The sequence below is a fragment of the Vespula vulgaris genome, chromosome 6 (assembly GCF_905475345.1).
Source record: "Vespula vulgaris chromosome 6, iyVesVulg1.1, whole genome shotgun sequence".
NCBI lineage: Eukaryota > Metazoa > Arthropoda > Insecta > Hymenoptera > Vespidae > Vespula > Vespula vulgaris.
In genome coordinates, this window is record NC_066591.1 from 2,754,489 (window position 1) to 2,766,862 (window position 12,374).

Genomic DNA, 12,374 nt, shown 5'->3' on the forward strand with positions numbered 1-12,374 from the left:
GGATCATTAATACTTTCTTAAATAGTATACAGTTGTTTTACACGCTTTTTATAAATACTTAATGGTAGAGATTTTGCTGAATCACATGAGAAAAACTAATTATCTTATATACGAGATATGATATATGTTACCGTAATAAGCAGTTATAAAAGAAACAAAAATTGCAAATTATTCCACTTTTAATTATGTTTTGATTACACGATCAATTTACATACTTGTTATGTGTCTTTTTAAAATCAAAAATACATATATCTTATTGTTTTTTACAATTACTATCTTAATAAAAAAATTATTGAAACACTTCTTACTTAAAATTACATTTTGATAATAAATATACGATAAATTATTGAAACAAAAAATTATAAAAAAAAAAGCGGAAAAGATATTTATGTTGTATTTACAAATTTAAAAATATTTTCAAATATTGACACACGCAATATATATATATAGACAAACACATACACATTCACACATACACAATTATTTGACCTATATGACTCACACATGACCTATGTGTTTCTCTTCTTAATCGGGGGTAGTTGTCAATATTTGTGTTCCACGTGATAAAAATAATGTTCGTGCTTCTTGAAGTTGTTTCATGGAATGATTATTACTCGTACAATTGCTTCGCCGGTGTAACGTTAAAAAATCTCTGTAGATATTAATGGAAATGATTTATAGATAAAAAAAAATATATATATATATAAAAAATTCTTTTGCGTCTTATTACAAATGGTTTTTTTTCTTTGCTTCTTTCTTATTACGAGCTCGAGGTTACCTGCGGTAACAATTTTGCTTCTTCCGTTGCGGCCAAAGATGAAAGGCACCGTATATCAATGGATTCACTAAACTGTTGCTCATACCAAAAAAGAAGATTCCACTTCGGAGATCCTCGCTTAACTAAAAATAAAGAATAGATCGTCAAATCGATCAATGAAGTGATCTTACCAAATGGAATCAACGATATCACTTACGTGCTTATCGGGATTGAGAAACATAAAAATTATCATCATCGTGTAATATGGTGTCCACCAAAGGACAAACGCAGCGACGATGACAACACTGATACGCAATGATTTCGTTTTCGCACGGTTTAACAATTTTCTTCTATTAATATCGCTATTCGTACGTTGCAAATTACTGTTGATTAATTCCGACTTGAATGCCTTTTCACTTCCTAAAAAGACACTGTTCATTAATCGAATAGATCAATGATATGCTGGTTAGAAATCTTATTAAAATAAAAATTTGTTACTCACTTGATATCGTAATCACCGTTGAAACGTACGTGGTAATTAAAATGGTTAATGGTAAAATAAACATAAAAAATATACTGAATATAGCGTACAACTGTTCCTGCCATGGTTCCGTGTAAAATCCATGCGTCACACATTGCGTAAACTCCTCGACGAAAGGTCCATATGCCACATGAAAAATAACGATCTGTCAACATAGTGTTTGAATTTCGTTTAGTTTGAAAATTATATATGTACACATATATATTCATAAAGAAAGGAAGACACATATATTAAAATAGATAAACACGTCCTTGAAGATGGATATGAGTTTTGATCGAATAAGGATCGATCTCTCTCTCTTTCTCTTTCTGCTTAGTTACAAACATCGGACGATCATACATAAATAAACGAGTCGTCTGACTCGTCGTTCGTCTTTCCTCTCTTACTAAAATAAGTAATGTTTTGGTTTCACTCTCTAAATTTAAAATTCATCGTGTTCAGAACGTAATATCCGGGGAGATATCGTTAAAACATGAAGTGAAGCTTACAAAGAAGTAAAAGAGTTCGAAAGAATTACCAAACGTTCTCTGACGTTTTACTTGTCGAGGTAATCTTTACCTTTGATACACATTTCATTGTCTCCCTTTCTGTAGTTTTGCAAGCTTCAGACATAGTTTATTTTCTTCTTAAGATTTCCCGACTTGTTTGGGATAGCTCGATCATTCATACATGCACCTGACGCCACGATTGATTCCTCGAGGCTTTATCAATGATCTGTTTGTCTGCAGATACCGAGCATTGGCGCCCTCTTGTCTGCACAATTATCCATTTATGGATAAAGCTGCTCGACTCTTTCACATACATACACGCTATTTCTACTCCTTATCGATACATAATATTCCGAACGTCTCTGATACTTTCTCTTCAATAAGAGAAAGAATTTAAATATTTAGCATATATTAAAATACATGGAGTAAGCAAGGTTATCGATAAAAATAATTCCTATGCAGGGCAACATTTTTGAAAGTTTACATAGTCCTTCAATGTCTTGACCTTCCAACATGGTGATTTTAACGGCCAAGACCTTGGCTCTAGTAATCTCGGCTATCAAAGAGCTACGAGAAATGAAAGGTTCGACATCGCGAGAAATTCTAAATTACATCACGTCTACCTACAGCGTACCATCAGAAACAGCTCGTCGTCAGGTTGGTCGATCTTGTCTTAACGCTTTATCATATTATCCTAGTGACGTTTTATTCAATGTTAATTACGAATTATTTGATTGGAATAAGAATGTTACATGAATTCTATGAATTGACCTTTGGAAAAGAGAAATAAATTTTTTTGTTTAACTTCTTAAATTTTATCGTAATTCTTTTTTATGAAATAGATGCAAGTAGCTTTGAAACGTGGTGTCGCTTATGGGATTTTGAAAAAGAGTGGCGTACATTATAGCTTGCCAACCGATACACAAGCGGAATGTGAGGAAATCGCGAAGCAAGAGTTGGGTCTTTTAGACAGATATTGTCGACGAAAACAACGAAAGAAGAAACGTGGTTGCAATCCAAGAAGACGACCTAAACGTAGGTCATGTAGGTGTAAGAAGAAACGTCGAAGTTCGAGAAAGAGACCTCGTTGTAAACCGAGAAGACCACGAAAAAGGAGCAAGTGCTCTTGTAGAAAACGTGGAATTTATCCAAGAAGATCGATGAGTCCTTTATCGAAAATAGAGAATCTTTCTTTGAAACCAAGGATCGAGAATAATGACCGCAATGAATGTGAAAACAGTAGTCATTCTTCGATACCTTCCGTGGGAAGACGTGATCATGATATGTCATTATCTTACTAAATATTAATTCCATGATTAATATATTAAATCGATAATAACACTGTGAATAGGAACATAGAATTAAATTGATTTTTTTTTTGTAATAATGTTTCTATCACATTTTCATTCATCAAATTACATCGACTCAGAATATATTTGATATTTTATTTTATTAGATCTTTCGAAATCGTACTTTCTTATTCATTGTTTTTTATAAATTATTTCTTTGTGATATGTAAATATTTGTATATTATGTATAATATATATGCATATGCATTTAAGTGCCTACGTTTTCCAGTTTTTCTTTCGTTAGTTAAGGAATATTTATTATTGAATATATGATCAATTTTTTCAGATTCATCGTTTAAAACAACGATTTTGTTTTATTTCCGTTTAAGTAGAATTCATGGACATTATCTTGTACAACATTTTAGTTATTAACTATTTTAATTATTGTTTTATACTTTCCTTATTGACAATAGCATTTAATTGTATTTATATTATATATCTTTTAATAGATATTCACTATCACAATTAGTTTTTCTTAATGAAATATAAACCAATTTAATATTCATTCGTACATCCTTTTTAGTTACTTTTATTATATTACAGATGAAAGATAGATATAATTTGATTACAATTTATGAAGTAATTTTAGGCTACTTCTTCATGAAATTATGATTACAGTAATTGCTGTAAATATTCGAGAGAAATTTGGAAGAAACACAAATTGGTTGTTATATCGTATCTTTTCTCGGTCAGTGTTTATTTTTTTTTATTTTTTAACAATTTCCTTCAATCTTTATTGATTATATGTTTTTGAAGAAAAAATTGTCTTTAGTTATATAAGATTTATATTACAGACGATGAATTTTATATACATATTATTCCTCGAAGGATAGAGAAAGAGAGAGAGAGAGAGAGAGAGAGAGAGAGAGAGAGAGAGAGAGAGAGAGAATGAGAGAGGGTGAAATAGAGGGAGAGAGAGAGGAAGGAAAAGGTAATAAAAGATGAAATATCAAAAGATAATTACTTATAATCAAAGAAAGTAGAAGGGAGAACTGGTTCGTTGCGTTATTGCTGTTGCAATCTGTTTTAGTATCGTACGTCTTAGCTGCCTGTCTCCGCATACATGAATATTTTTCTTTTTTCTCATAAAAACCAGATAGAACGCGATCTCTGTTCGATTTTAGAACGAAAAAAAGATATGAAATAATCTACATTTAATTCGTATGATTTATCTTTTTTACGGTCCCTAATGTTTTTGCTGACGACTTGATCCTGTATCATAAAAAAATAAATTACACTTAATTAATTCACAATTTATAAATTTCTGTTAATTATATGTAATAATAAAATAATTTGAAAAGCTGCTCCAATATGACGGATATTTTCAACAAAACTAATTTTATTATCTATTACGTATTGTACGATACGGTCAATAACATTTTGTTTATGTTTATATACGTGTATAATAGGTTTTAAATATAATATAGAAAATAGTTATAACGTATTTTAGATTTCCATTCATACGTAGCCAATTAAAATTAAAAGTATCAGAAAAAATTTTAACGAAGTTCGGTAAAAAATCTGTAGAACGAAGTACGTATGTATTATATATCTCGAACGTCACGAGAAGAACTTTATTTCACGAGAAACTTTCACATCGTTATTTAGATCGTCATCGGGTTCTGTGATCGATGCGTTTCCGAGAGACAATTTAACGGTAGCTGTGAGAAGAGAGAATGGGAAAGAGTGATAACGAAGACGGAGCGAGAAACGATAGTAATGTGGAAGATTCATTGCTCCTTCTTCGATAAAAATCGATGCAGTAGTTCGTGAGAAGTTACTAAACTCTTTCGATTTTTACGACGAATCCTCGACTATTTTCTAAAACTCTTTTTTCTCTCTCTCTCTTTCTCTCTCTCTCTCCCCCTCTCTCTCTTTCTCTCTCTCGTTCTCTTTCTCTTTCACGATTTAAAAAAAAGATCAGAAATGCAAAGAAAAAAAAATAGTATAGCTAAAGTACGATACATTTTCAAACAGGAAGTTACATAAACATCAGTGATCTTACGGAAGATGAAGTATAAAAAGAACAACACATGTTACTTCCGTTTAGATATCGAAATATGTAAAGTACTCCAACTATGAACAAGATATCGAGAGATGACAATCTATCGATATTCAATTTTTGAGATGAAAGAATGAAGTCCATTTTAATCGAGTGGAGCATTTAATTAGTTTTACCTGTGGTGTTGCCAAAAGTATAGAGAGTACCCAGGCAAACACGACGAATCTGAAAAATCGATGAGTTGTACTCAAATTCTTCATCGGATATCGAACAGCAACGAAACGATCGACACCTATCAGCACGAGGATGAACGTGCTGAGATAAAGACTGAACACTTGGAGAAACTTAAAGAGTTTGCAGGCGATATTACCCCAAATCCATTGAACGGTATAATTCCAGACTGCTTCACCACCGATACAAAATATCGTTACGAGAAGATCTGCCACGGATAGATGTAATAACAAAGTATAAATGGCCGACCAGTTTTGCTGTTTTCGACGATTTTTTGTTACCGAATATATTGTAGCAAGATTGGCTATTAGACTGATGACCGACATGACAGCTAATATAATGGCCTTGAGATACATCGTTTTGGTCAATTTCGGTGCATGTTCGAGATACGTAGAATTGATTGACATTAAAATGTCGTTTTTCGACAACATCTCTGCTGGATCAACGTTTATTTCATTACTGAAATTCTCGTACTTCGATGGAAAAAGGACGCTAGTATTCACCGTTCGCATCGTCATCATCATCTTCTTCATCCTTCTCGTCTCTTTTTTGGTGGAAAGCTAAACGAATTCCTCCCGAGCAACTACGTTTCCTATTCATCGATATGTCCTTCTTTCTCGAATATTCCTTCACTTTTTTGTTTGGTCAGAGGATTCTGTCACATTTTTTTTTTATTGCTCTTTTATCGAGGAATATCAAGAGTTTTTATATTTCTATGCATCGATAAGGACGAAACCAAATGAGTTGTTTTTGCCCGTTTGTTTTCTATATACATGTATTTCCGGTATCGTCCTGGGAAAACTTCCTCTTCTTCGTTTGCATTTGTTGGATATCGTCGATGATAAAAAAATTTTTTTTTTCTATTTTTTTTTTGTAGATCGTGATATAATTTTCTTATTCTTTTCTTTTTCTTCTTTTTCTTAGTTTTTCATTCTAGCAAAATTCCTTCTCGATGTTCATATCGACGCATCAATAACCACAGTTTCCAGCAATGAGTTGCGACATTGACGCATATGTTACATTTTTAATCAGGTTTTTTTCTTTATGTCATAGGAAATGATCTTTCTAGACTTTTTATTCGTCGATGATTTTAACGTAGTATATGAGTATATATAAAAGATATATTTAATTAAAGGTATATTTAATAAAAGATATATTTAATGAAGAGATAATTGTGACAAGCACTTGCACCGAGAGAAAATGTTAACGTTATATTTTCGTTTGACCTACGCCTGTATAGATATGCGTCTAGCAACGAAGAAAAGATTCGAAAAATTTTATATTTTTCGCGCTATAAGAATTTGTTATAATTTTTGCAAATATTTTTCTTTTATTATCGCGTCATTTCTTGTTCTTAATATTTTTCTTTACGTACGATCAGTGAAAACTTTCAATTAAAGTCTCACAAATATATTTTATTCTTTATCACACTAGAACATTCGATTCCCACACGAAATTCTCAGACACGCTCACGTCGCCTTTCCACATTCATCTGACATATCGTGTTGTTTCGCTCGTGAGGCAAGACATCGATGTTTTTATGCGCCTATTCCTCCACCTCTCTGCGTTTGTGCGTTTTTATTATCTCGTCGCAAAGATTTATATCGATATCGTTTTACGTTTCGAACTTTAATAGCAATGTACGCGATGTAAAATGCACTTACTAAAAAAAACTGTTTAAATATATAAAAAAGAAAAAGAAGAAAAATAAATTTGATGGTTGTATAGTTAAGAATCATTATTTTCTGATAAAGACTGTCCTTGGCTTAAGTTCTTTCTTTGGAAAAGAACATTTGTGAAGCAAAAAATATTCGTATTTTAAAATTTTATGGCTATGTATTTTGTACATATAAACTGTACACTGTCGTTCCAAGCAGCCATGAATATTGTAATATTGTTTATCGGTAATATGAAGATAGATAAAAATTAATTGTCTGGTCAAATGTAGAAAGAATCTTATCAACAGTCGATATATTGTAACTACTTTATCATGATATGATAATGCAGTTTTCGACATTCACTAATTTATATTTTTCGTCTTAAAATAGTTATAGAAGGTAAAATCGATTTTAATTTGCAAATCTGATCCAGGAAATGATCCTGAATTATATAACGACGAGCCTTCATTTTTCATTTCATTATTTTACCACGATTCCGTATATAAAGAAAATAATAATAAAAAAGATCTAGATAGTAAAAATAAGAAGCCATGCGAACGTATTCTCGGACTACACGATTCTCATTATAACTTGGAATAACGCTAGGGAAACATAAAAGGTGAGGATCTTTTCAATTTAAAATGAATATAACTCACGTCCGTTGAATTCGATTCGCAGCTCGCGAATGTACCATCGTGCGAATGACTTAAACTAATTTCCATCGTATGTTTTGTTCGTTTTGTTGCACTCATCGCTCGGGCTTTGTATCTTGGGTACCTGGTTGGTCTTTTGTATCGCCCATTCCCGCAGGAATTTTCTTTCTTCCTTCACACCCCTCTCTCTCTCTCTCTCTCTCTCTCTCTCTCTCTCTCTCTCTCTCTCTCTATTTCTCTCTTTTTACGGTGGACAGCGAGGCAAGCCAATCAAGAAGCTAGCTCGTCAACAGCCAGTATTCTCTTTCGCACCCTTTCATAAAGCACGGTACTTTTTATTCCACGGGTTCTTTCTTCCCCAACGATCCTAAGCACCTCCTATCTATCCCTTGGCGAGTACACCCTTTATGCTTTCGTTTATATTAAACGTACCTTATGTTTAAATCATGAGTTCGTTTCCTCGTCATTCGATGTTCTATCACTCCGGCTGGGATTATATCCCGAGTTGATCGTATTTCTCCTTTCGTATTTTAACAACCAAGGGACAAGTATATAAAGTTGCCTTTTAACTTAACCACAGTGTTCTCCCTTAATTTCTTGCTTTCTTTCAAACTACCCTTAAGATTCAATTTAATTTAAGTATTGTTGTCAAACTTATTCGGTTCTTTTACAAATTATTTTATACGATCAAAGTCAGATATATATGTGTGTGTGTGTGTGTGTGTGTGTATGTACATAGCAGAGATAACCAACAGAATGTTACAAGTGGTCTGTATGCACGGAATGCGTGATAAATCTTACCGTAACTAACTCTAATGTTTCGATATGGTACGGGCGAGCGCGAGAACTTTGTAATAAGATGTATCTGCGTTTCCTCCTTCGAACTAATATGCGAGTTTACAACTATCCGTGTGTCTCTCTGTATGTGTGTGCGTGCGCGTGTGTCTGACTTTGTGTGTACACGTCGGAAACATTCTCACGTTCGAGTAACTTCTGTTCGATCTATTTCGACGTAGAAATCGATTGAAGAAACTAAGAAGTAGAAGTTCGATCGTTGAAATGAATGATGTAGCTACTCTTGAAAATGGAAGTAGTCACTTTACCAAGATGTCTTTGACTTTACGTTAAGTTGGACTCTGATACGTGTTCGCTAACGTTTCTCGATTATCGTACTCCCTTTAGGGACTGAACTTCTGACAGCAAACATCCTTGAATTTAGGGCAAATGGATATTGCCAGTGAACTAGCCTAATTATAACTATAGCAACGTGTGCGTGTCTAATAGAATTCTAGTTATTTCCTTCGCGTTGAATAAATTGTAAGAACGATGACAAGTCTGTAACGCGTAACGTGACCTAGACGAAAGAAACGTCAGAATTTTACAAAAGAAATACGTTTTAACGTGCTACACGATAGAACGAATATATATTCTCGGTATTTTCCATTTACATTGACTTTCAGCGGCTCTTGCACCAACGCTTGTCAAGTTCAGTCGAATTTTTGGAAAATTTCCCTTTAAAAGAAAAAAGAAAACATTAATAAAATCATAATCTGCAAAATCTGAACGAGATTTGAAACGAGGATCGTTTATGAATTAACCATCGACTAAATACGAAAATATGGGAAAAGAAAAAGGAAACATCTAATATCTGTAAACATTATTGTCTCTTAAATCTACGCGATAGTTGAATGTGCTCATAATTACTTTTCATTCGATGAAAGATAATATAGTAGTAGATAGAAATCGAAAACTCGTCGTTGTTGATTCTGCCGATATGCGAATCGCTGGCACGTCGTATTTCGAGCTTTGACTTTTAGCCCCGTCAGGCACATAGATGTATCGTAAAGCCTCGGGGTGCTTTTACAACGGCTAACGGATTTAGCGATAAAGTATCGCTTCGACATTCTTCTTTCGGCTTCGCGTAAAATGTTATCCAAGCTCGTAAACGCGTCTCGCGGGACGCGTTCCATAGCTGCCTTATATGCATACGTTATACCTTTACGGTATCGGAAGTCGAACACGAAGACGATCTGCCGTATGTTCTACTCTTTTGCCTCATAGTAATCCTTTATACTCCTTACCACCACCCGTAACCTCCCTCGTTTTCTTCTTCTTTCTTTCTTTCTTCTTCGAAGACTTTACGAGGCATACAACGAGTCTACGCATTTTCGTTCTCGTATCTTTCACGAACTTACTTTTCTCCTATAGTACGGTACACGCGAATTTATTTTTATTTGTCGCAGACGGGGTACTTACCATGAATAAAAGAGAGATAAAAAAAGAGATAGAGACAGATATATATATATATATATATATATATATATATATATATATATATTTAAAGAGAAAGAGAAAGAGAAAGGAGAAAAGTTTTTTCACAACTATCGGACTTATATTTTTCTTCATAATAATATAATGTGATAGTTTTCCACTCTAATTTCTGTAAAAGAAAAACTTACATTTAGATTCGAGACCAAACGCGAGTATCATAATTCGGATAAGAGAGAATTCTTTTCCTTTTTTTTTTCATTTTTCTTTTAATTAAAATCGATATCTAAGAGATAAGAAAGAAGTGTATCTCGCTGGCTGGTACAAGAGTAAAGACAATTACCATTTTGTCGGTGGTGTGCTTGTTATCGGCAGATTCTTGCTCTCCTTAATGCTCCTTAGCGACCAGTCAAATAAATGATAATCCTACCACTAGAAAATTTGGATCCAAGCCAAAATCCGAGGCGGTCATGGCGTTGAGTTTGCTCGTGACTCTCACGGTTGCGCTATGCGAGCTTTTAAGTCTGACTGTGACACCGGTCGAAGGAATTTTCTACTTTGGAATGTCCCTGACATATATATGTATATACGTATATATATATATATTACTTTCGCGAATAATACGCTATCTGTTCGTAGCTGCAGAATGCAAAACACGCGATCGATCTAGCAACTTTTTTCATTAAATACGCGGCATTCTTAAATTCTACGTTTTTTCTCCGAAAAGACCCATATCTTTAACAACAATCCGTGTTCACAATTGAAATTTGTATATATAAATTTATATGCGAATGATTTGTGAGAAATCGTTGATGTCACGCCTGAAAATATGCAACTTTTTATATTGTAACGATAATTGCATATTAAATAGGTCACAGGCGTTACCAGTATATAAAGATGCATTGTCAAAAAAACATGAAAATTTTTAAAAAATTATTCATGCATTGTATAAAATAAAAGCTACGTCGAGAATATAATATTTAACATTCTAATAAATAATTAAAGAATAAAATTATTATCGTATACGATAGAAATTGTAATCATGATTTTTTAGATAAGCAATATAAAATAATAATATGTAAATGATACGATAGAGAAAGAGATGGAGAATATATTACGTTCTTTATTATACTCGTAATCTTATTATCTATATATGCACGATATCGAAAAAAGGATAATAGCAAATATGCTGGAGTATAAGAAAAAGAAAAAGAAAAAGAGGATGGAGAAATGGAAGGAGAAAAAGCCTTGGATAAAAGCAACTTGAAGATGTTCCTGCTGATCCTTTTTCAAATCCGACGCCTGTTCGATTTCACGGTAGACTTGCGAGAACGGAGACTGGCATGGATCGCGTGTCCACGCTGGACCGCGAGGGAGTCTAACGACGGCGTACCACCAATGAATTCAAGAAAGTTTCGCGATGTGGGAGTGGAAGAGTAGATATGGTTTCTGACCTCGATACTACCTCGTCCAATCTAACTTCCAGGAGGAGATCGTCACGCGTGAACGGATACACACGTATCACACGTATCGTTCAATCGCGATATTGCCAATCGAATTCTCTAACTCTTCTTACAATTCGCTTGCGACGAACTCGTGTCGAATCATAATTTCTAATATAAACTTCAAATTAACAATATCTTTAACATTAATCGATTTGTTACACGCCGTCGATTTGATAGCACGACGACAAGCATTCCAATCTAATTTTATTGGCAAATATTTCCAAGGCAATAACGAGCCATTGTTCTAACACATTAACGCGTTAAATACGGACAAATATTGCTGTTTGTTTTATATACATAAATATTAGCCGTATCGTCGTTCGCACTTTTTTTTATTCCTTCTCTCCTCATTTTGAGGGATCGTACGATAATTTGGGAATCTCGCGTTATCGGTGGTTGCCGAAATCGAGCCAGGATCACTCGAAACGCTCTCACCATTCGAGAAGCCACCGTCCAATGTAATACTACGCGGTGAATAACGATCGCGTCGCGACAGCTCGTGTTGGAATATTTACGGTTTTGAGAGAGAAAGGTAGAGAGGGTAGGTGTGTGCGTGTTTCGAAATATCGCGCGTAATTAATAATCGGACAATAAACGGACCGCAATTACGAACAGGAGAAAGGTACCGAAAGCTTCTCTCTTTCTCTCTCTCTCTCTCTCTCTTGTACTCGTTTGGCCATCTATCTTCTCTCGTATCGTATTTCATATACGTATATATTTCTATCTTCGTCACAAGCATTGTGCCACAGTTTTCAGTAGCGTTCATTGTAGTTGTTCGCGATGCTGAGTCGAATATCGGCGAATCGTATATCGTTTATCGACGAGATTTCACCTCTGTAAATCTTTCTGACAGGGTGGCACCTTAATTGGAATCGAAATTAATTAGTAGGACGTCGCATACTGACACGTCCACAGCTCAATG

The 12,374-nt window shown here is 34.0% G+C and overlaps 2 protein-coding genes across 4 annotated transcripts; one reads left to right on the forward strand and one right to left on the reverse strand.

Moving 5' to 3' along the window:
* Positions 1 to 230: 230 nt before the first annotated feature.
* Positions 231 to 6,874, reverse strand: LOC127064428 (gonadotropin-releasing hormone II receptor). Of its 2 annotated transcripts, XM_050995456.1 has the most exons (6): positions 5,508 to 6,874; positions 5,314 to 5,429; positions 1,260 to 1,443; positions 975 to 1,177; positions 779 to 900; positions 231 to 652 (listed from the first exon to the last, which is right to left on the reverse strand). In XM_050995456.1, exons 1-6 carry the CDS (start codon positions 5,899 to 5,901, stop codon positions 526 to 528), a joined length of 1,146 nt encoding a protein of 381 aa, XP_050851413.1. In that variant the 5' UTR covers positions 5,902 to 6,874; the 3' UTR covers positions 231 to 525. The 2 variants fall into 2 exon arrangements, with proteins under 2 accessions (XP_050851413.1, XP_050851412.1); XM_050995455.1 differs by having other exon boundaries at positions 5,314 to 6,874.
* Positions 1,549 to 3,354, forward strand: LOC127064429 (histone H5-like). 2 transcript variants are annotated; one of them, XM_050995457.1, is made up of 3 exons: positions 1,549 to 1,845; positions 2,027 to 2,443; positions 2,629 to 3,354. In XM_050995457.1, exons 2-3 carry the CDS (start codon positions 2,300 to 2,302, stop codon positions 3,085 to 3,087), a joined length of 603 nt encoding a protein of 200 aa, XP_050851414.1. In that variant the 5' UTR covers positions 1,549 to 1,845; positions 2,027 to 2,299; the 3' UTR covers positions 3,088 to 3,354. The 2 variants fall into 2 exon arrangements, with proteins under 2 accessions (XP_050851414.1, XP_050851415.1); XM_050995458.1 differs by having other exon boundaries at positions 2,249 to 2,443.
* Positions 6,875 to 12,374: the final 5,500 nt, after the last annotated feature.